Here is a 23,586-nt window from a genome sequence, read left to right as displayed (position 1 = left end):
ATTAAAAAAAAACACAAACACACACAAATAAAACATGAATATTTTTTATTTATTTACAACAAATATGTCCTGACATTTGCAATACATTTGATCTGACAATAGAACTGCATATATACTTTTTTTTCATTGAGGTGGAGAAAGACATTACAATTAAAATGCAGCGCGTTAAAATTCTTAAAAAATATATCAATATCTATGTTTGGTGTAAAACAACCCAAATAAAAATCCAGCATTTGTTACTAGCATGGGAAGTCGAGCAGTGCGGTGTAAATTAATCAAGTTTAGGCCGTTTTGCAGATGATTGTTATTACAGCATTTTCATTCAACAAAAAATGATCGAGTCCTCCGAGGGCTTTGATACATTTATGAAAAAATAAGCTTAATTATGATTATCTTATATTATGAGCAGTGTGGGTTTATTATTTGAGGGCCTTTTTTATTTATTTTTATTTTCCCACCCCTGAATTACAGCATCAGTGTAAAGCAAAAACACATGACTAGACAACAGAGTGGTCATAAAATAATAAATCATGTTATAAAATCCCAATGATTTGTACTGCATATTCTTTCAGCTAATGTGGCAACAACAAAAAAAAAACAGTGCAAAATTGACAGCAAGTTTACATTCCTTCGATATGCATTTGACGGCATCCACTCTATAGCGGGGCTCCAGGAAGTAGTCATCCCCCCACGTGTCGAAATGAATGGAGGAAAATCATTGCAGGGTGCAACCACTAAATGAAATCATTTGTTCAGTGATATTGAGAAAGACATTCATTGGTGGGAGGGGGCGAGCGGCTGTAATAAGCAAAAATGCAACTAAAAAACAAATTAGGAGGCACTCATATACAACCTGTACGACCTTTTCAAATTATAACATGCTTTGAAAAAAAAAAAAAAATCAAAAATATTATTCTCCCATCTAAGCGCAACATCGTCGCAGTTTTTCGGCGGCTACGTTCCGGAGCTGTGCACGTGCGGGATGGGGTAAAACTTGGACACGCGGCTCTGGGTGGTGGGGTTAAGGCATTCCGACTCGCCGCTCATCTTGAAGAAGACTTCCTGTTCCTGGAGCTTCCGCGTGAACTCCTCCTCTAGTGCCTGCAGGGGGCAGCACAGGGCAAGACGAGCGTCAGGACATTGAAAAAGAACAACAATAATACAGGCAAGTTCCAATTTATAGTTGTGCTGTTAAAAATGATCACAGTATCAATGCTCATTTCTGTTAGCCCATCTATAGTGTTTCACATTATATTAGCATGAACTCATTTGCTCCCCAAAACGTATAAATACGTTCTATTGTAAATGTTTTAAGTGTCCCAAAGACGCATTTATACGTTTTATTTTATTTTATTTATGCTCGAGCATACAGAAAAAGGCCTCTCAAACCGCAAAGGAACGGTTGAAGAAGTGGTAGTTATTACACAAATGGCCAGCAGGTGGCAGCTGAGTATAAGAGATCTACCAGGGCTATGTTGCATAAAGCTGTTTTCCCCACAGTTTTAAACAGATATGTGAATAATGATGAAACTTAGCTATATTTTAATGCTAACTGCTGCAAAACAGAAACAGATAGAAATGTTTTTTCCTGATGAAAGAAGAGAGGCAGGTTTCATGTTTTTATAGCAAACAGAATATTCTGTGGACCTTGCAAAATCAGTCAAAAACAGCCGGGAGCGAAGGCGATCGCTGCAGTGAAAATGGCTGGGAGTCAATGAGTTAAGCTAGCGGACTACATAAGTCAAAAAAAGAAAAGAAAAAAAGACTGCTTGTTTAAATATAAAATGGTTTTATTAGCTTGAATGCTAATATAATAATACAGTTGGTTGAACATTTTGATGTTTAAATATATGTTTCATTCTAGTGTGGTTCAAAGTGTAACATTTATGCTAATTCTCATTAGCCTGCCTGTGGCGTTTCCCTCCACATGTTAGCATTAAGCTATTGTATTTTCGTTCGTTGAATATTTCGGTGCTTAGATGCAAAGTGTGTTTTAATAAGATTAAATGCATGAAGCATAACCGTGAAAATGTTTTTCTCTGCTCTCGATTTAGCTTCCCAAGTGTCTGGATCGTATATGCCGGCAATAACGACGAGCAACAAACCTTCTTCCTGGGCCTCAGGTTCTCTCTCCACTCCTTGATCTCCTGACTGTGCTCCTCATCCAGCTCCTTCAACTTTTGGGTCTCGTGCTCGATCAGGAGGTGACATTTCTCATTCTGGGAACAAAATAGAGGTCACGTTGAGAATCGGTGGCGAACATGTCGCCCGTTTTACCGGCACTGAAAGTTGACCGCAGGTTGATTTTGAACGGGATGTCCGCTAGGTGAACCACTACACTCCTCACCTGCAGCTGTTGCAGCTCTCTGATATTGGAGTCACATTGCAGCTGAAGATCTCTCATCTGGTTCTCGTGCTTCTGGTGCTGGTGGAGTCGCTCGTTCTTCTGCCGCTTCTCTTCTTGAAAAGCAAACTGGACAGCAGACAAGATAGATGACCAGTGACCAGTTTGCCATTTTATAGTGTACTTCATATGTGGTGAGTAAAAAAAAAAAAAAAAACACAACTTGCATATATAATACAAATGTAGTATAAAAAAAATTAAACCGTTTTTGTGCTGTTTTTTTGCTTAAATGTATGGTGCTCTTTCTGGTGGCCACCAGGGGGCAGTAGACTACATGCAATTATATATAATGGATGATGAAACGCAAAGAAGACTGTTGCAACTAAGCTGCAGTAAGTGATGTACCCGCTTAATGCGTTCTCTCTCCTGTTCGGGCGTGATGACGGCCGAGGCGGCGATACGGAGGCTCTTCTTGAACATGGCCATGCGAGTCTTGCCGTCGCTGCGCTGGATCTTGGGCAGGCGCACCCGCTCCTGGTTCTGCTTGTTCTTCATCTCCTCCACCAGACGCTGGTTGTAGCGATGCATTTGTTCCATCTCCTACAGTAAGAAAAACATTTTGGGCATTTTCTGCACCGTCCATTTGAAATAAAGTTTTTGAACAAAGGGTTGGAAATATAATTTTTTATTTATTTTTTGTTAACTCATTCAGTAATAATGAATAATAAAACTAAACTATAACAAATAAACAAATACAAATATACTAATATAATCTATATTTTATTTATTTATTTTTTATTTGTTAACGCATTTAGTAATAATAATAAAACGGAACTATAACAAATAATAAATATATTAATATAATCTATATTTATTTGTTAACTTATTCAGTAATAACTAATAAATTTTTTTAACTATAACAAATAATAAATAAATATACATAAATATAATCTATATTTTATTTATTTATTTTTATTTGTTAACTCATTCAGTAATAAATAATATACACACTAGAACAATAAATAAATATATAATATTAATATAATCTATATTATATTTTATTTATTTTTATTTGTCAACTCATTCAGTAATAACTAATAATAAAACTAAATTATAACAAATAAATAAATATGATAATGTATTCTACATTACATTTTTTTTGTTAACTCATTCAGTAACTAATAAAACTAAACTATACCAAATAAATATAATATTAATATAATCTATATTATATTGTATTTATTTATTTTGGCTAACTCATTCAGTAATAACTAATAATAAAACTAAACTATAACAAATAATAATTATATAACATAAATATAAGATATATTTTTTATTTCTTTTTATTTATACTATAATATAATAAAACTAAACCAAAGTAATAATAACTGCTGTGCTTACCTTCTCGTGCCTCTTGAGCAGCTGGTGCCGTTGTAGGAAGTACTGGTCCTTGAGCTGCTGCTTGAGCTGCTGGTGCTTCTCCTGCAGTTGGCGCTCCTCCAGCTCCCACATGGCTGCCTCCCGCGCTACGCACACACACACACACACACACACACACATTTTTTTTGCGGCCTATCTGGGAAAACCCTGCTTACAGGTGGAGTAAGAAGCCACCTCTCATCAGCTGCTGCTTGTGGTTGAGGCAATCCCTCTCCATGGTGGCGATCTCCACTTTATGCTGCTGGATGATCTTCTTCAGCTCCCCGTCCAGCTCTTGCTGCTGCTTCTGGAGGAACTCCTGCTCCTGAGGGGCCACAAAATGGGAGCGAAGGTGAGAGAGAGAGAGAGAGAGAGAGAGAGAAAAAAAAAAGTGGAACCGAGGACGGACAGGTGAGAGTTGAAAGAGAAAAAGACGCATTTGCTGTCAGGTGAATGATGTAATCGGATTCTATCCACAGTGCGGGGCGGGAGATGCGACATCATCGAGAGGAGACACTCAAAAGGGCACGCATGAGCCACGATGGAGGAGGAACGTTCACGTCATGTAAGACCACATCGACAACCACGCTGCACGTCATTTGCTTGCACTCGCATCATTTCGCTATTATTATTAAAGTTTGTTCCTAGGAAACACTTTACACTGGCAAAGGTAACACTTCAACATGAAAACCATGCATGCAAGGATGGAAAAAAAGTTATTTTATGTCATATTTTTAATCAGAACTGTGTTAAACTGGCGTCCATTTTGTCTAAAATTCCATATTGTTCTATCAACAAAAAAAAAAGAGCTCATATTTGGGGGAAAAAAAGCACAATATTGCTTTTTTTTTTTTACATTACAGCAGTGACAATGTAATATAGTTAAAAAATTACAGGTAACATTAACCTCATTGCATATAAACAACCTACAACAATTAACTCATTCACTCCCAGCCATTTCCACTGAAGCAACCCCTTTCGCTCCCGGCTGTTTTACTGGATTTTGACTCATTTTGCTTGCAAACAAAACAGAATGTTGTGTTATATTGCTATAAAAACATGGAATCTACCAAAAGAAAGATTCGTCTCTTTTTTCATCAGAAAATTAAGAATTTATGGTGAAAAAAAAGATATTTAAATAATCGATGCATGGTTTTATGAATTGATATTGGGCTGGAAAAGGAAAATTGATTTGATATCGATTATTTTATTAACCAGCCCTTCTTTTCAGGCATGTTAAGAATTCTAAAAATGTGATTCATAAGTCACATGAAAAATAATCAATTGCCAAGAATGCTGTTCTAAAAGCAACCTTATTTCCTCAAATAGTGGCTATACTACGTCATTTTGTACTCAATTGGCAGTTGTACTACGTTAGAGGAAGGACTGCGCAATTATAGAAAAAAAAAAATAATAATCGTGATTTTACATTTCGACTGATATTGAAATCACGACAGAGGCCAATACGTCTCATTAACCCCAATTTGAAAACCTCAGCATTAAACCACTGTACCGAAAATGCAACATTCAAATTCTGTCAGTCATCATGCCGTGGACAAACATGGATATAAGCGGCCCCGCTTGGCCATCTGTCATATGGCCCGAATGTAAATACGAGACAGACTGGTGGACGAGAGCAAGGAACCACTGCACAAAAACACAGCGATGACGTCACTCCAAACACGCCAGAGCGAGCCCATGCTTACACGTTACTTGACTGCGCTGTCACTTTACACACATCTAAGTATGGGCTGGTAAGAAAGAGAGAAAGTTGTGGAGGAGTGTGGGTGGGGGTGGGGGTGGGGGGGGGGTAAGGGGGAGGGACTTACATCCTGCATCTGAGCATTGAAGAGTGCGCATGAGGACAACTGAAAAGACTGTATCATAACCTGGGCGACCGCCTGCGGAGGAGAGCACACAGCGCACACTCGCCCTCGTCAGGGACAGGATGACCATCTCACACGCGCACACACCAACACACACACGCACAGAAACAAACACACACACACACACTCTTGGTACAACGGGCTAGCCTCATCTCACTTTGGGAATAGCGTTGAATTAGCGGCGCGCAGCACAGTTGCGAATCAATGTTAGTTAGTCCGTATTATTTATTGATGCGCTGCTTGGTTTGTCATGCTTTTACAGAAGCTCTCAAGATTTGCATCCAGCTTGCAAAAAAAAAAAAAAAAGAGCAGTTTTGTTAACAAAGTGCATGCTTCCAGTCGACTGAGGGTTATTTCGTCATCCGTTGTGGATTGTGCTTTCGCTTCTAAAAGGGAATCAGTCGCTTCCATTGAGTCTCAACGGCCATCAATACTGGATTATTAAACTGCGAGGTCTTCTACATTTTATAATTACAACAAATTAGGGCCAAAATCTCCAGGGGCGGCCATGGGCGGCCATTTTGCATTGTCTACGATGTGTGAAAGTTCGTGTGTCAAGTATTCGTCACAGCCAAGTCGTCTTCGTCACAGCCAAGACGTCTTCGTCACAGCCAAGTCGTCTCCGTCACAGCCACATCCAAGTCATAGCCACTCTGCAGCAAGTCAAATCAGGTCACGTCACGCTCGTTCCAGTCATGTCGACCAGTCTAGTCACGTCCTGTCCAGTCATGGCGACCAGTCCAGTCACGTCCCATCAAGTCATGGTCGTCTGCTCACCTTTTTTCCCTATGTTTCATTAAAGTACCACGCATTGTACTTGATTCCCGTTTCACTGCCTTATTCTCCTGCGTTTGGGTCCGCCATCACTCAATCACTCACGTCCTACATGACATAAGATGGATAACGGGCGGATTTTGCTTTTTACATCATATTCCACAAAAAGAAATATTACTCCGAGAAGCAGCAGAATATATTATTGTAAAGAAGATTTGACGATTTTTGACTTGACTTCCTCTTTAAGGATCAACGACATAAGTGGCATTTTTGTGAGTGTTTTGTTGTTGTCTTTTGTTAAAGTCCCAGTAATGGCAAAGAGGACAAGTGCAATGATATTTTGTCCTGGTTAAAGTTAAGGGTGAATACAAATTTGACCTTTAAAAAAATGTTACAGTAAATAGCAATTCACTTCTTGTTTAACTTGTTGTGTGATGCATAAAGTTGACTTGAGTGCCTCCAAAGGGTGAGTATTGTATTTGATCTTATTTTTACTTTTCTTTTTTTCGGAGAGCCAACATGAGCTTTTCGTGGAAAACACTTATTAGAGGGTTATTCCCATTTGTTCAACTATTTAAAATGTTTAAATTTAAATATTGAACATTTTAATTTGCGGGGCCACTGCATTACACCATCTTCCTGTTTCTTGATATAGTACTGACATCATGAACTAAATAACTGACCTTAACTAAGGGTCTCTTGCCTAATCAAGTCACTTAAATGCAAGAAACAGAATTCCGACAGTGAAGTTGGAGTGAGTCGAGAAGAAGTCAGGAGTAGAAACATGAAAGGTGTTGAGGAGAGAAGACGTCAGTACAAGTTTGTGTTTTACCTCAGCGGTCTTAAGAAACGTTAGGTCCTCCTTTAAGCGCCTCATGAGCTGTTTTCGCATGTGTTTAGGTGACTGCCCAACTTCCTGTTTGGCCTAGAAAGTATTGTATTGGTGCAGAGACTGCTTGTTGATTTGAAGAAAATAAGACGGGAAAAAAAAATCGAAGAAGGTCGCGATTAAAAAGACATGCAGAGAGGATTTATTAGAGCGCATCCCGCCACCGCATTTCACCTCACCCACCTCGACTGGTTACGGAATGTTGCAGATTAATTAGTCATGAGTTGGATACTTTGCAATTGTCTGAGTCAGCCAGAAGTGTTTTTTTTGCATCTTCTAAAATCAAACAAAAAAGCCAAGCGACTAAGCTGGAATCATCAGACAGAAGCTCACAACGCCGATTGAATATTAAAAGAATGGATTCAAGATGAGCCCATGTCGGCTGCTTCATTTTCCAAGCGATCCCGCCACCACCAGAGAGAAAAAAGTGTCACAAAAATCACCCATCCAATGACCAACGCCACCTCACACACTCATTCCAAACACATGGTTAGGTCAATATAGTACAGTTCAAGATGACAAAAACAAAAAATACAAAGTCAACACTGTTTGTAAGGCATGATAGTCTACATTATATTGCTGCTGCAAGCAGAAGCAAACAACCGCAATAAGGACACGGCAAATAGCATGATCACCATGGCAACGCAAAGCACAATGCCAAGCGGCTAACACAGCATAATAGAACAGCGGAAAGACAAGAGAGCGCTGATAAAGATGATGAAGAAGAGGGTGAAGATGACCCGCACGCCTCACAAAGCGCCCTGATGCTTTAGCGCTACCCGGATTGAACTTGCAACTGGAGGCGGATGAATAATGGATACAAAAACATGGCAGCGGCTAAGAGCAAGACACCAATATGTTGTCGTCATGGCGCAGCACTCCCGTAGCCAAGATAAGAAGCCCCCATGCATGCATGCACCATTCCAAGTCTCGCATTTGCCACGTGCGACCACCACCGGCGGTGAGTTAGCACACGTACCTCCTTCTTCTTGTTCTTCAGCATGTTCTGGAACTTGGACAGCTCTTTGTCCTGATCCCCTTTAATGCGTTTGGCTTCATCCCGCAGCCGGCTGGTGTGATCCTGCTCCAGGCGCTCGATGGTCTGCTTCTGCTTCTTCTCCAGGCCCTCAACTTCCTGGTCGTACTGACGCTTCTTCGCCTGAGCACATGCGCAAGACGATGACCAAGTAAGACGTACTACATGGTACTTTGACTATTCATTCTGTGACCAAGTCAAATATACTATACTGTATATGTTGCTATATTTTACCGCTGCGCACCAACATACCATCCCAACGTCACATTCAATCGATTATTTAATACATTTAACTTTGCGACTATGGTTGCATCACCTTAACCAAATTCCAATTCAAAGATCTTAGAGCCATGAGGGATGCAATTAACTCATTCACTCCCAGCCATTTTCACTGAAGCAACCCCCTTCGCTCCCGGCTGTTTTACTGGGTTTTGACTGATTTCGCAAGGCCCATATAATATTGTGTTCTATTGCTATAAAAACTATAGGACCAACCAAAAGAAAGATTAGAGTTTCTTCTTTCGTTGTTTTTGTTTTGCAGAAATTAGCATTAGGATATAGCTAAGTTTCATCGATATTCACATCCTTGGTGGGAACACTGGGAAAAAGAGCTTGTTGCAACATGGCCCTGGCTGATCTCTTATACTCTGCTGCCACCTGCTGGCCGTTTTTTTGTAAAAAAACTTTGAGCCACCTCTTCATGTCAGCTGCATCACAGCCTTCTGTATGCTCTAGCATAAACTCCCCATAAAAAAACGTATAACTACATTTTTGGGATTGAAGGACAAAGTATTAAAAAACCTATTTACACATTTTTGGGTTTGAATGAGTTTAATTAGACAGTTAGCTGACTTAGCGGTGTCGTAGGCAGAAATTAATCTACGTGCCCTTCCTTACCTTGTGGCTCACTGCTTCCTGCGGCACCAAAACATTAGAGCTATCCATTTTAACAAAACTGGCTAACTCATATCTAACCCAGTGCTTCTCAATTTTTTTTTGTTACCAAGGAAGAAAATATTTTGGACTTAAGAGGATTTCGCTCAATGATATAACAAATCAATTGAAATGTGATAAATCCATTCAGCTCCATAAAAAAACTTTGTTACATGCTTAAAATAAAAGATAAAAGATATTTATAGAACGTAAATATTGTGCATATTTTTTCTCGGCTTTTTCTTTTGCGGTATCTTCCATTGATGGCAAAGAGAAACGACGATAGCCACAGAACAGGAAATGGAACTTATTGCAACCTTGTCACAAGTGCAGTTCCGGAAGTGGTCTTTGCCCTGACGCAACACTGACTTGAAAATAATACAATCAAATGTACTCTGCAGGTGAGGCACATTTATGGGAGGTATATTATTCTTTGCAACATTTGCGGTAAATAATGTTTTCAATATTTGGTGAACTTATTTTTTACACTTGTATGACAGTAAAGAATGTTAATTAACATAATTTTCCGATGCCGAGTTTGACCACTATTGCTATGGATTTTTTTTTTATTGCAAATATAAACAGGAAGTTTTCCAATATCCTTTAAGGTTTTTACTATATAGACCTAAAAGCCTGTTGTGCCAAAACTAGCCTCTCCATTAGATTGATCTAAACTACGAAACAAAATGTCTTACTTGGGCAGAGGTTGGCTGCGCTGAAGAAAAAAAACAAAAAACAGTTGTGGTGGAAGTGACTCACTGTCGTTTCCTGTTCAAAACGGCGCAATATCTGCTCTCTCTGCTGCTGCAGCTTGTTGCTGAGCTCCTGCTGAGCTCTCTGCTCCTCCTTCTGCAGCAGGCGCAGTTCTCGCAGCTCCTGCCGCCTGAGGAAACCACAGCATGCGGCGATGTCGTCAGGGGGCTGCAAAGTCAACTCGCTAAAACTAGTTTTCTATCTCTACCAACAACAGAAAGCTAATCTACGGTACATTTCATTCATTCACTGTCATGCATGTAGTCCCTCCCCAAAAAAGTTGCATAAAACCCATATAGATTGCGTGAACTATTTCTAAGCATGCATGCTAAATAGGTCACGTTCCTAATTTAGGACCGTCAGAATAGCGGCGGTGATTAGAGGCAGGCACGCACCTCAGGAACCTCATTTCCTCGTTCTTGGCATCGTTGTCAGTCACGATCTTTGACGTCGTCACGCTGACCTCCACGCCGTCCACCAAGAACTTGCGCGTCTTTTTTAGCGTCTTCTTCTGGTGTTTTGCGTCCTACGAAGTAAACCAAGTTTATGTTGTTACGTAGCAGCCCGGTGCTGCCTCACAGCAAGGGGAGGTTGCGAGTATGAATCTCTGCTCGGGGCTTTCTATGATTTCTGTGATTTTTGTTCTCCCTGTGCTTGGCATTCATTTTCTCATTTAGGCTATGAAGACTAAATTGACAATAGGTGAGCGTGAGTGTTGTAATTGACTTCTGATCTGTTCTTCTGTTGCCCTAAGACAGCTGGAATAGTCACCAGCTTCTCCCTGATTCTGACAAGGATAAACAGTATAGAAAATGGATGGATGGATAATTATTAAGCGCTGATATTTGATAAGTGTTGTAAAAAAAAAAAAAAGGAAAGCTGAACCTACCTGCACAGACACTGAGCCTCCATCTTTGCTTTTGGATAAGAAGCTGGAGATGGACAGATTGAGGTCCATGCTGCTGTTGTCGGCGGCCGAGCTGCTTCCGGAGTCCGAGTCCTTCTCCACATCTTGCCGGCTCACGGCAGGACTTCCCTGATCCGTCTTTGCCCCCGAGTTGGTTTCACTATGGGTAATGCTCTCTTCTGCCAGCGTCGCTTTGTCGTCATCCTTGGCCGGGAGTCCCGCAGATGTGTTGATAGAGTCATCGCACATTCCATTTGAAGGTATGATCTCATCTATGGTCTCTGCGTCCTGATCAGGCAACTCAGAAATGTTCTCCTCAGGATTTTTTACAATAGACTCACCCTTACTCAAATTTGTGCCTGCGTCTCCCACGATATGTGCTGCGATGTCACCTCCGCCTTCAATAATGAGATCAGTGCCATTGGCCATGTCGGCCAGGTCATGCTGAAGCATGTCGTCTGGCTTGCTCACTTGTTTCACCTCTATCTCTGATACAGACTCTGGTTTGGCACGTGCATCCTCAGGTGTCTCGTCTGATTCTACACATTCGATAATCTGCTGATCTGACTCATCTTTTTTGGTCACCTCCTCAAGCTCTTTTTCAAGTTCTACTACTTGTGGTGAATCATTTATTTTTTCTTCCCGCGTCTGCGTTTCTTCCGCTGTCTGCACTTTATCTATAATGTGCTCCTCCGAAGCAGTCAGCTCAGCAGGAATCTCATCAGCTTGGTCCTTGGGCTCCGTAGGCTCCGGTGAGACGGGCTCCTCCATCAGCCCGCGGGCCGTGTCTTCATTACCGGTCTCGGGCACCTCGTTGAGTTTCTCCTCTTCCGTCTTGTCGGGCTCGCTTGTTCCAAGACCTTCATCGGAGAGCTTATCACTGGAGCCGTCTTCAGCCGGCTCAGCCTCCTTCTTTTCTGTGACGGACTCCAATGCGGATGGAGTAGACGGAACTTTGTCTTCCTCGGAGCTCGCCATACTCACGTCGGACGGTGCTCGCTTGTGCCCGGGAGCGGCCTGAACCAAAACACAAAATGTTAAAATTTATCACTGACACAAGCCATGTAAACTGGTAGTTAGTACCACGGGCGTATCGGCCTCTTCCTCCTCTTCCTCTTCTTTGCTGTCCTCGATCTCCTCTGTGACTTCAGCCTTCGCTTCTGCGATGAGCTCTCGCAGAGGTTTGCTGTCTATGACACTGGCGACAAATGGATGCTGCCAGGATGGAAGGAGAGACCAAGAAATGTAATTATAAAGCCGTTTAGCTGACTTGTGAGTGGATCCGCTCATCAGTATCGGCTAAATTGAAGTGCAAGGATAACGACATGCTCTAAACAGTGAACGGATCATGGCGGCCCACCTGCAGAAGCTGCAATGGGCCCCACCGGTTGTCCACATTTTTATCAAGTGCTCTGCGGAGGAAGTCGTTGAATTCTGGCGACCTGCAATACAGTTTGGAGGGCATAAAAACACCAATGCTCATTTCTGTTAGCCAATCTATAACATTCTATATTATGTTAGCATTAAGCTAACGGACTAGTTTGGCAAAATGACATTTTGTTGAATATTTTGAAAACACTCATTTGTTGTATGTGAACTTGTGGAAGCGTATTGCATTCACTTGAAAAAGTCATTTATTTTTACATTTGCTTTTTGAGTAATTATTTTAGTTTCTTTTTTGAGTTTTGTTGTATTTTTCTTTAAATATTTTTGTTTTTTCTGAGTATTTTCTCCCCCTTTTTTCTGAACGATTCATCCTAAAAGAATATTCAGAGTAGCCCAAAAAAATATTCCAAAAAACAGAAAAAACTAAAATAATTCCAAAACACAGAAAAAAAAATCCACAAAACAGAAAAAAAATTCTCCAAAAATTAAAACAAAATGCTGAAAAATAGAAAGCACGTCATCTCACCAGCGGGAGGGTTGCATGAGGGTGGGCGGCTCAGCCTTGGCTATTTTCAGCAGCACTCTCATGGGATTCATCTCATGATTAGGCGGCTCGATCTGCGCCAGCTCAATCAGGGTCACCCCGAGGGACCAGATGTCCGCCTTGTAGTCGTACGGGCGGTCCTTGGACGTCTCGCACATCACCACTTCTGGCGCCATCCTACAGTGACGAATGAGTAGGTTGACAATTAAAATTACTGTATTCAATATTAAAACGTATTAATGCTATATTAATGGGTGAAAATGTAGTTTACTTTAAACCAAATAAAAAAGATTAGGGAGCATAATATGGACGCAACAGTGTGGTGTGATCACATCTGGCGTTAAAGATGTACATGGCAGATATATCGTTTTGAATTCTCATTTTCAGCATGCAATAGAAAGCCACACTTAAATACATCTAAGACTATTTACATGCTTTGGAGCTGCTGTTTTGGTTAGCAATAGTTAGCATTTACCTCTACAGCTTGTGTGTGAACGCTAGCGTCTCTAAAATGAGAGGACTATAGCTACTACCACTTGTATATTTCTGACAGGAAGATGGAGGCATCTATTTGAGGGAGGAATCTATTTGTGTAAGGCAAGCACCATTCGGACTGGAAGATGTATTTAATAGTTTTCTAAGCCTTCGAGGGAAATTCTTTTAGTAAGGACTTGGCATGTGTCTGGGAATTTAACGCCAGCCTGTATTTAAATCTGAGGTCATCCAACACTCACGTGTTTTCCCTTTATCCTTTATTTTCCAACAACTTTAGCGATAGCACGCTGTCAAGCTGCTTCAACAATGATAATAAAGAACGGGTTGAATACCCTTTTGTATACAGGCCGAGTGACTCACCAGTACGGCGTTCCGATGAAAGAATCTCTTCTCTGTAACGTCTTTGTGTTTTTAGCCGAAACCCCAAAATCCGCTGAAAAAGAGGAAGAGTATACATAAATCTTCTCTCTGTTCGCTCAGCCAAGACGCAATGGCAAAGCGTTGCGTTTATCAGTGACTCAAGTGGCACTTTTTAAAATCCTAAACACAGCTGCGGTTAATGATCAAGAAGGGATGCGCAAAGCTTTTAGTAGTCACTTGACGCGATAGTTTTTCTCGCCTCACACGTGCTATGCCAACATTGCGAGGAAGCAGACGTATATCATTAAGTCTCTTGAAGCTGCTTGATAATTATTGCTCGCCAGACTCCACCGTTTGGCACAGCGTGACTCATGAAGGAAGAACAGGAAAAACACGAATACATTTGCAATATTATGCAACCGATCTGACATCGTGTAGTTGTGCAAACTAGTCGACTTTACTACTCCACTCCATCAATAACATCAGCGAGTAGTCGACGCCGACTCGACTTTCATCACATTAGTGTCGACTTCAAAATATCTCAAGTCATGCAACCCCTAATTATTGCCACCTTTTGAATGTAAATATCCCTCTGTGCGGCACAACCCAAAAATTATCTTTGAGGAAAAATAACGCACTGCATGAGTGAGTCAGTCGCTTGTGTAAACGCGGCGCTCTGCGGCGTGCGCTTGTCAAAATCACACGGCTCAGCTGGGTGCCGCGGCGCTGACGGGAGACCCAAAATTGATTTAACTAATTATCCCCTTAAGCCTTTAAGGGGCTCAGTAGGAGGCTTCTAAGTGGCCACCCAGGACACAAGGCGGAAAAGACAACAATTAATCTGCTTTTGTTCTGCGCTGTATTCTGCTGAGCATCTTAAGACGTGAGCTTTGCGGGAAAGGCCGCCATCCTTTCCAGGATGAATAATCCTTCCCATTTGTGACACACGCACACCCAATGCAAAGTAACATTTCTAATGTTGTTTATAAATTTGTGTTGACACGTTTATCCCAACCACTGACAGTATACATATATTTTGGGGTTTCATAAATACATTTCAAATTACCAAGTTTCACTTCTCCGTCCAGGGAAAGGAGAATGTTGCCAGCCTTCAAGTCTCTGTGGATGATCTTGTTCTCGTGCAGGTAGACCAAAGCCTCCAGGGTCTGCTTACACACCACACGGATCTGAGGCTCGGTCAGGGGCCTCTCCAGTTCTGCGAAAGAACGTGGACGATTGTTGGTGAGTTACTTTTTCTTCCACATTGCGTTGTTATGTCACAACGTGTGCAGTTTGGCCGCTAAGTAAGCAAACATCAGCTGTGATGGTAACCCGCAGCAACGGGGGAACAAAACTTGCTTTTAGGAGAGGAAGAGTTTAGTGTTCAAGCGGAGTCTGAGTGGCTACACGTTTTATTTAAAACAAAGCTCATTCAGAGTAGAGATGCTTTTATTCAAGCTTCAAAATAAAAGGGTCAAACTATTGACATTAGCACCACTCCTTGAAACCGGAGCTACAATAATTAAGTACACGCTGGCATGAAATGGCCTCTTTAACCAGAGAGAGGGGGGAAAAAACCACACTGCATTCTGGACGGACTAGAAAGAGTTGAACTGAACTTTATGAATGAGGGACTTACCCAGCATGATGGCGTCCACTGCACCACCCGCACAGAACTCAATCAGGATCTGCACAGGAGAACAATAAAACGTCTTGTGGGACACATTTAAAAGGATGCCGTTCTAAAATGAGGTCTTTATTATGTGATGGACAGAATGACCTTTCAAAAGAAAGACATCATCCATTAGACTTTGTTCCAAGGAGCCAATCAATTGGAGGGAATTATCAACGGACGTTTTAGAAGAGTCGTTACATCATCGCTGACACTGAATTATTTCAATGCAGCTCTGTTCTTCTGAACGTTGCATGGAAACATACCGATGCAATGCCTCACATCTGACATATTTCATCATACATTTGGTTGAATTCCTCATCTTCTGTCCATCAATTCCAATAGCACTTATCATTTTTGTTGAGGGTGAGCTGGATCGCAGCTGACTTTGGGCAAGAGGCCGGACGTACGTGCTGCTGACTTCATCTTTTTTTTTATTTTTTTTATTAAAAACGTCAGATGCATAGAGGATTTCATTGACGAAACGAAACGTAAAGCTTGCTTTCTCTGAACATTATCTACTACGAATGCTACTAAAATTTCACAGGATGCACATGATGAAATGCACCCAACAGCCAGTTCGACTTTCGTGCTCTCGCCGGTCCATTATGAAAGGCTTGCATGGTATTAGGTGATAGATAAAAATCAATACAAGCTACTACCAAACACTGTTCTCTATTCAGGGATGCACACAAAGAGACAACCAGGTGTTTGTTCTCATTCAACACGATAAAGAGTTTTTGCATGGAACTTACTTCCTTTTGAAACTTACAGGTGTTAACATGGGTTAAATGTATAACCTAACCGTCACAAATTTCATCCTGTATGAACGCCAACTCAGCATTTCCCCGCCAAACATATTGCGTAATAATAACTTCTACAACAACACACGCGTGTGGTTACACATTCATCACGCTGGTTAAAGACGAAGCCCGTCGGGACAACATGCAGTGTAGCGCTGAATTATTTACGGGCACTTTCTCCGGCGCCTGAGACCGCTCCATTATCTCAGCGGTGGGATGCGTCACGTGCTCCGGAGACGGGTCACATGACACCAAGTGCCACGACGTAATTGCCGAGGGGCCTCTCGGCCTGTCCCGGACAGCGTGAGATTTAATGAGGTTGGACTAAAACAGCACAGGGACGCCGTCTACTCAGCACTCACTGCAACAAAGCTTAGTAAAGTGCACACTGTGTACAAAGTCTAACAAAAATGGGAACTAACGCAAACCAGTTCTGTCAAACTATAATCAACGTAAAAAGCCTGGACTAGCAATATTTTCATGAATATTTTAACATTCCTGATTAGATTTAAGTGATCAATAAATTATCAATTAATCTGAGTTTATCAGAACAAATTATTTCTTAAGATTTTTCTTTCAGCATCCGTAGTTAAAAGTGCATCCCCACTTTTGACTCCTCTAGTAGCTGTATCTTATTATTTTTAATTTTTTTTAAGCAACTAGCAGGTTTAATAACCACAAAAAAACGGAAACAGAACCATTTTCACATTATTTTCCATAAAAAAGAAAGGAGCTCAGTGGATAGAAATCGCACTCAATCGCATTGAACAAAGCAAAACTTGTTTTCAATAATGTCATTTTCTTTTCACACAAAGCCAAAGAAAAAGACAAATGTGCTCAGTTAACCGTTTTCTTTTTTTTTTTACAAACAAAACTAACTACTAATGGTGATGTTTCCATTAGTATAGTTTTTAGTATACCGTAATAACTGTTAGATCATAGATCATAATCAACATGTTGGTGAAAGTGTGATAATACATTACTTGACCGTTGCCATTTAAACAGATGGTATTTAAGTGCTCATAAAGATGGCTACCAGATATAATAAAGCTTTTCCATAGGCTGATTCAAACTGCGCTGCGCTGATTAGCGTTTCCATTAAAGGTTTAAAAAGACGCGATCAGCAACGGCACCTCCCCCTCCCATTTTGTGGAAAAAGAATTATCTGTGCAGGAAAGCAAAGGCAGGCATGTTTTTTATACTGCTCTCACTTTTTTTTTGTGGCCGCAGATTTCCTTTTCTTCCTCTGCAGGCGTTTATTGTTACAATATAGTGGTACTATAGCGCAGGAGTATTTTTCACTGCCAAAAGTAGGTGAAAGTGGAAAAAGGTGCACTTTAGACTGCTAGGCGGAAGAGAGGCCGAAATGGCATGTCTCTACTTCCTGCGTTTTCTCGGGTACAAATCAACACAGCAACACGTTACCCACCCAGAGTTTCCCATCGAAATAGAACGCGTCCAGCAGTTGGACGATGTGATGGTGGTCGCAGGAGGCCAGGATGTCAATTTCCACCATGTAGTCCTCCAGTTCATCTTCTGTCTTCGTGTCGATGACTTTGGCGGCGGCGAGGGTCCCGTTCTGCTTATTCTGAGCCTGGAGGCAACAATCCAGTATTGTCAGATTAGTTAGTAGTTTTACACTAAGTGTCACAAAACAACTTATTTTCAATTATTTCTAGCTAGGCTACACAGTGGTTATTGTGACGGAACATCCTCAACAATAATCCACATCAAGCTAGTTTGTATAACAGCAATAAATATGACTTATGCATTAAAGATTGCATGAGGCTGCATGCAATCTCCCAGCAGGATGACATCTCCATTAAGAGATTTCATAAAGACTTCTTAACTCATTCACTGCCATTGACGGCAAAAATTATTTAGAACTATTTCTATTAGTTTATTTCCCACTTTTGTTAACAAGAGTATGAAAACCTAGAAATTTTGTTTTATTGTACATTTAGAACAGATATAAAATATGTGATTAATCATGAGTTAACTAGTGAAGTCATGCGATTAATTACGATTACAAATATTAATTGCTTGACGTCCCTAATTTTTAATAATATTTTCTTTTGTTTTTTTAATATATATATATTTTTTAAATAAATAAAAATAACTACAGAAGTCATGCGATTCATTACAATAAAAAATTGTAATTGGCTAACGCCCCTAATTTTTAATAATATTTTCTTCTTCTTTTTAAAAAAAAGGAGAAAAGATTAAAAAAAGAAATTAATAAAAGTGGAAAAAAATTTAAACTAATAAAAATAGTTAAAATATTGTTTTTACGTCTATAGCCGTCAATGGCAGTGAATGGATTTTACACTGCAGGTCCAAGTGCCCAAATCAGATTTAATGCTTTATCTTTATCTGATCTGGTTCATTTCCAGGCACGTTTCAAGAGGCACGCCACGTACTGTATCTGATAAGGCTGTGTTTATTTACACTGACGGAACACATCAAACAATACACATGAGCAGAAATACCAATAAATAACTGGGCAGTAACAACACAAAAGTAAACCATGTTAAATAACATTGAGTAAGCCGCAGCTAACTCTTCCACTTGATTGATTTTAATAAAGGTAAACTCCATTTTTGATCCCCATTTTTTGTTACATGCCTCTGATGCAGCATACCGTGTTGTTATCCTAAAAGCAGCGTACTATGAAGTCATTCTTAATGTTTTCGGAAACCAAGACAAAAAACTAAAAGGACAAATTCAACAAACAAGACAGGTGCCCGTTGCGCTTGGCGTAAAAACGGCCACATTTCAATTTCATGATGGGGAAAGTCTAGTTTAGCGTGTTTGTGAATTTGGCAGACCGCGCTGCGCCTTGCTGGGTGTTCCGTCGAAGAGAGCTGCCGCGCCCAATTTGGTGACACAAAGTAGACCAGATTTTAGACTAGCAAACAGCAGGTCTAACTGGTGGCACATTCGATTGGCCGGGAGTCGGCTGCGTTCTGTCCTCTCCTATCTGAAAAATGACTTTAAGTAACAATTACGTAATTAAGCCGACAATATTTACATCAAATTTAATGCTCTGTGCGTTAGCTGTAGTTTAGTTTTAGATGATGCCAAGTTTGTGTTTATATCGCAGATCTGTCCTGCGCTCGCATTGGCAATTATCCCATCCATATTGGATTTTTACCCACATTCGGATGAAGCCTTACTCTGATCTAAAGATATCCGATTCCATGACTTTGGTTCTATTTATGCTGCATTGACCCACATCCGAATTGTGCCACTTGAGTACAAAAAAATCTGAATTGCGTCATTTGAACCACGCAGTGTAAACCCAACAATGGGCGGGACAAATGCTGCTGCAGGAACGACCCGCAGAGTTAATAACACGTCAAACTATTGTCAGCAAAGCTTATCATCTGACCCACTCTCACACAAGTTGGCTCACTTCCTCACGCTGGTTTTCCCTCCCATCGTCCTGTTTTTTTCCCCGTCACTTTAGCCAGGCGTCACATTTGGGCTGAGATTTTGTACGTTGATGGGAAAATGTCTCAGCAATTAGAAAAACAGTAGCAGGGGCACTTGTTTTAAGGCCCGCTGAACTCAGACCCAACATCACAGAGTAAAAGGGAAAAAGAGGGAGGGAGGGAGGGACTGTTAGGATTGGAACAAGTGATCCTATGTTTACATAGCGCTAACCTGACACACGCCCCGTTTCTTTCCATCCGCACGGCCTGACGTCAGGGTCAATTTTTGTCTCTCATATTTCACGCAATGTGAATCGCACCGATGTGAATGACATGAGCTGTCCATGGCGTGTAATGCATACCAATTCAATGCCCTTCATGCTCGATACATGCTCTACGTGAGGTGAAAATGCCGGTTGGATAATGTAGAAAACAGTCAAAACAATTGTAATGTTGTTAAAAGAGTTTTTCGATATATTAATGATTACATTTTGATACTACTATTATTGGATCTTACGCTGCGATTCTTATCCTTGCGATGCATCACAGCATCGATATTCTGTCCCAACTGTCTTCAGGTGCAGATCTATCAACTTCAGTTTGTATAAAGCCCAGGACAGACTCCTGGCTTTCATCGCGGCAACTTACTCAGCTAATAAGGAACTGCAAACTGGCAAATGGACATTTCTGGACAATTAGCAGTATTATTTAATCAAGAGAGTTCCAGGAAGGAACTCATGCGCTGGCGCCGAGAGGGGCACAAGGGAGAAAGTCGTCCAGATCAGACTACAATAATGCAATAAATAATAAGAGATGAATGAAAAGTTGCCTTCTCGCTGATGATATAGTGGTCGCCAACACGAACGAGGATGTTAGCTAATTCAAAACGAGTGGCCAAGGTTGCTCAGCTGCCATTGTACTTTCACTTTACTGAACAAACGGTTACAATATAAACATGTAATGAGCTGTTATAACCACAACTGACAGCCAATGACTCGCTCCACACACAAACCGGCTCATTTGACAAGTCACTCTATACGCTCATTTGCTGACACCCACATCACTCACCAGGCCAGGCCCTAACTTCTCAAATCCACACACACTCAAAGTCACAAATGTAAAAAATGTGTAACGTGAGGATGACGACCTCATGAGGGCAACAACAATACTTGCACCTAACATTCTGTTGTTTTGTAATAAATTATGACTATTCGACTAATCGATGGCATAATCAATTCTAACAATATTTGATAGCTGAACGTGCGTGTGAATGTGTGTCTCTTCTTTATATGTGCCTTGCATTCGACTGGTGAGCTTTCCAGGGTGTAGCTTTAATGCCACAACTACACCCGGAATGTATGATGCAATGTGTTTTTGTTGTGATTTTACACGTATACAAATTAACTTGTCAGTACTGTAAATGTTTTCAATGCATTTCCTTCGCAGATATAACTTTCCCATAAAAAAAAAGAAGATTTGATGCATATCTCGATATATTTTAAAGCAGAACAGTTAGTTCTGTTCAATTTAAAGCATTCCCATCTTTTGAAACCAATTTTCCCATCCAAATTATTTTTTCGTTACACCCATAATGCATCACAATGTCTAATTGGAGAAGGGAAAACTTGTAGAACGAGTCAAAAGACTATTGTCTGAATGAAGCTTTTGAGTCACTCTAAATAGTTTCCTTGGCACAAAGATGCTACCAGTTGATGTCAAAACAATATTGCTCTTGCTTTGGCTTGAAACAAAACCCAGCTAGGACATGTGCTAGTGTCATCTTTGCCTGCCGAAAAATGTAAACATTTCAGCCTATAAGAACTCCAAAAACACATTGCAGTAATCTCTGCCTGGTGAGACTTTTTTTTTTCTTATATATTTCTAATAACTTAATTCACCTGAATTTATCATGACTTAATGTCTATTTGATGTTCTTGTCAGAAGCTACTTATCAGACCTCAGTACTTGAGTACTTTTTTTTACTTAAAATGTACTTGCTTGTACTCTAGTAGTTATTTGGAAGACGACAAATTACTTTTACTTGAGTCATACGATTCATGAGTGACCTCAGCCTTACTTGAGTACATTTTTTGGGAGCTACACAGCTTGTGTGTCATCATGGCTGCTGTCATTTTCACGTGTTCTCACTTGACCAGCGTGTGTCAGAACAGAACCGCAATGGAGTCTCCGTGGAGGACGGTTACCTAACAACGTGTTGAAAATGTGTGCGTACAAATACCTTGTAGACTTTCCCGAAGGCTCCATCGCCGAGTTCCCCGATGATGTCCCAAATCTCCTCGGGGTTGACGTCTCGGTGGACGTGCTCGTAGTGCTTCTTCTTCCTGTCGGGCCCGAGCTTGAAGATCTTGCGAAAATTGAAAAAGGACATTTTTGCAAGAGGGCAGGGGTTGTTACTACGATGTTATTGATGATTTCCGCTGGTGTGGCGGAACTGGAGAAGCTATAAAGCGGGCGAATGTCATTTAAGCTGCGGCGGTGCTGTCAAATCCAACTTCCATTCCCGGGCATCTCGAGTCGTCTCGGTCATGGGGAGAAGGAGAAGCCCGAGGCGAAGGTAACGGAGGCGGAGGAGGAGGAGGAGTTGGCCGTTGCGCGAAGGCTCCCCTCGGCTTTGGTGCTGTTTGTGTGAAACGGCTTGAAGGAGAGCACCACGCCGGTGACGAGCATACTCATGAAAGTGTCGACGCGCCTTCATTGAACGTCACCGCGGAAATGGCACACGAAGGCGAGGCGAGACGCCCCGCGCCCTCCTCTTCTTCTTCAGCTAGCTGACCGCACACTCAACTTGGGGAGCTAGCGTAAAGTTAGCGTACGTTTCAATTTGCATTTCCGTCAAGAGCATTCAAAATAAAAGCTCAGCCGTTTTTCTTCTGTATGTTTTGCTTGTGTTGCTCAAGCTAAACTACGTCTCCCGAGAACGATTATTTTATTTTTTAAACGTTTCCGTTGTACAGTTGGCTAACATTTGTTAATTTAATGCTGATTAGCCGTATGAGTTTCCTGTGTAGCCCCCCTTACTAGTAATACCCGGTAGACGCACACTCAACACGCGTTCGACTTTAGCACCAAAAAGGAAGAAAGTTTTTTTTCTGGGTACATAAAAAACTGTGGTTAGAACCATATGAAACGAAAGCCACCATGTAATACCAAAACTGTTTTGAGTGACCTTTCTATATGCAGCCAGTAATCTAGGCAAGGATGTCAAATTTATTTTTGGTATGGGCCATACTGTAGTTGTGGTTTTCCTCAGAGGGACCTTTATGAATTAACCCATAAATTTTAGCTTCATATTATCACTAGTATTCACAAATTAATCAATTTAACTGTTTTTCAGTTGTTTTAAAAGTGTAAATAATAATAATTTTAGGGCCTTGCCTATTGATTCAACTTTACACAAATTGTCAACTCAACTCAATTTTATTTATATAGCACTTTGAAACAACCATTGCTGCACACAAAGCGCTGCACATTGAGTAAAAGTCAGTTCTACACGAAAGGCAGGTACAACAAAAATAACGAAATCAATCACTCAATAGGTAAATACAAATAATAATATTAATAAATAATATATTTAATAAAACACGTTTAATAAATGATAATATAAATAAGTAAAATGGTTTATTTGGCTAATTATATTTTATTATTTCCCAACTAAATGCATTTTTTGTTTCATTAAAAATGTGTTCCCTAAAATGTGCTTTATTGTGCTGTGGCGCCCCCATGCGACAACCTACCAAATTGTCCACCATTCCGTAGCGTAATTTCTATTTATCTTTGAAAACTATTTGCATGTACTGTAGTTTTGTAGTTGTTGTCAATAAAGTCATTAAACTGAGTGATTTTTATTTTTTGTACCTTGTGATTTCAATTCATTCAATGTATTGTACTCGGGCCAGGTCAGCTGGAGCAAAGAGCAAAGAGACCGCCCAG

The 23,586-nt window shown here is 40.7% G+C and overlaps 1 protein-coding gene across 6 annotated transcripts; it reads right to left on the bottom strand.

Moving 5' to 3' along the window:
• Positions 1-28: 28 nt before the first annotated feature.
• On the bottom strand, positions 29-22,463 carry slka (STE20-like kinase a). 6 transcript variants are annotated; one of them, XM_086093259.1, is made up of 20 exons: positions 21,875-22,463; positions 17,631-17,795; positions 15,366-15,414; positions 14,793-14,942; positions 13,727-13,799; positions 12,854-13,048; positions 12,302-12,383; positions 12,025-12,156; positions 10,924-11,958; positions 10,430-10,560; positions 10,041-10,164; positions 8,292-8,471; positions 7,256-7,348; positions 5,593-5,664; positions 3,959-4,088; positions 3,746-3,870; positions 2,750-2,944; positions 2,348-2,473; positions 2,106-2,219; positions 29-1,101 (listed from the first exon to the last, which is right to left on the bottom strand). In XM_086093259.1, the coding sequence occupies exons 1-20, from the start codon at positions 22,022-22,024 to the stop codon at positions 955-957; spliced, it is 3,468 nt and encodes a 1,155-aa protein (XP_085949385.1). In that variant the 5' UTR covers positions 22,025-22,463; the 3' UTR covers positions 29-954. The 6 variants fall into 6 exon arrangements, with proteins under 6 accessions (XP_085949385.1, XP_085949386.1, XP_085949387.1 ...); XM_086093260.1 differs by having other exon boundaries at positions 12,028-12,156; XM_086093261.1 differs by lacking the exon at positions 5,593-5,664.
• Positions 22,464-23,586: the final 1,123 nt, after the last annotated feature.

The sequence above is a fragment of the Leptonotus elevatus genome, chromosome 13, assembly GCF_054856555.1.
Source record: "Leptonotus elevatus isolate MCC_2025b chromosome 13, RoL_Lele_1.0, whole genome shotgun sequence".
Classification (NCBI taxonomy): domain Eukaryota; kingdom Metazoa; phylum Chordata; class Actinopteri; order Syngnathiformes; family Syngnathidae; genus Leptonotus; species Leptonotus elevatus.
The sequence above is the reverse complement of the archived record's forward strand: the minus strand, read 5'-3'. Positions and strand labels throughout refer to the sequence as shown.

Excerpts from the sequence above, each read along its gene's own strand:
- slka (XM_086093259.1), bottom strand. The coding sequence starts at position 22,024 with ATGTCCTTTTTCAATTTTCGCAAGATCTTCAAGCTCGGGCCCGACAGG. Across the intron at positions 11,959-12,024 it reads AAGAGGCCGATACGCCCGTG|GCCGCTCCCGGGCACAAGCG; the intron begins GTACTAACTACC and ends GTTTTGGTTCAG. Across the intron at positions 7,349-8,291 it reads TGAAGAACAAGAAGAAGGAG|GCCAAACAGGAAGTTGGGCA; the intron begins GTACGTGTGCTA and ends AATACTTTCTAG.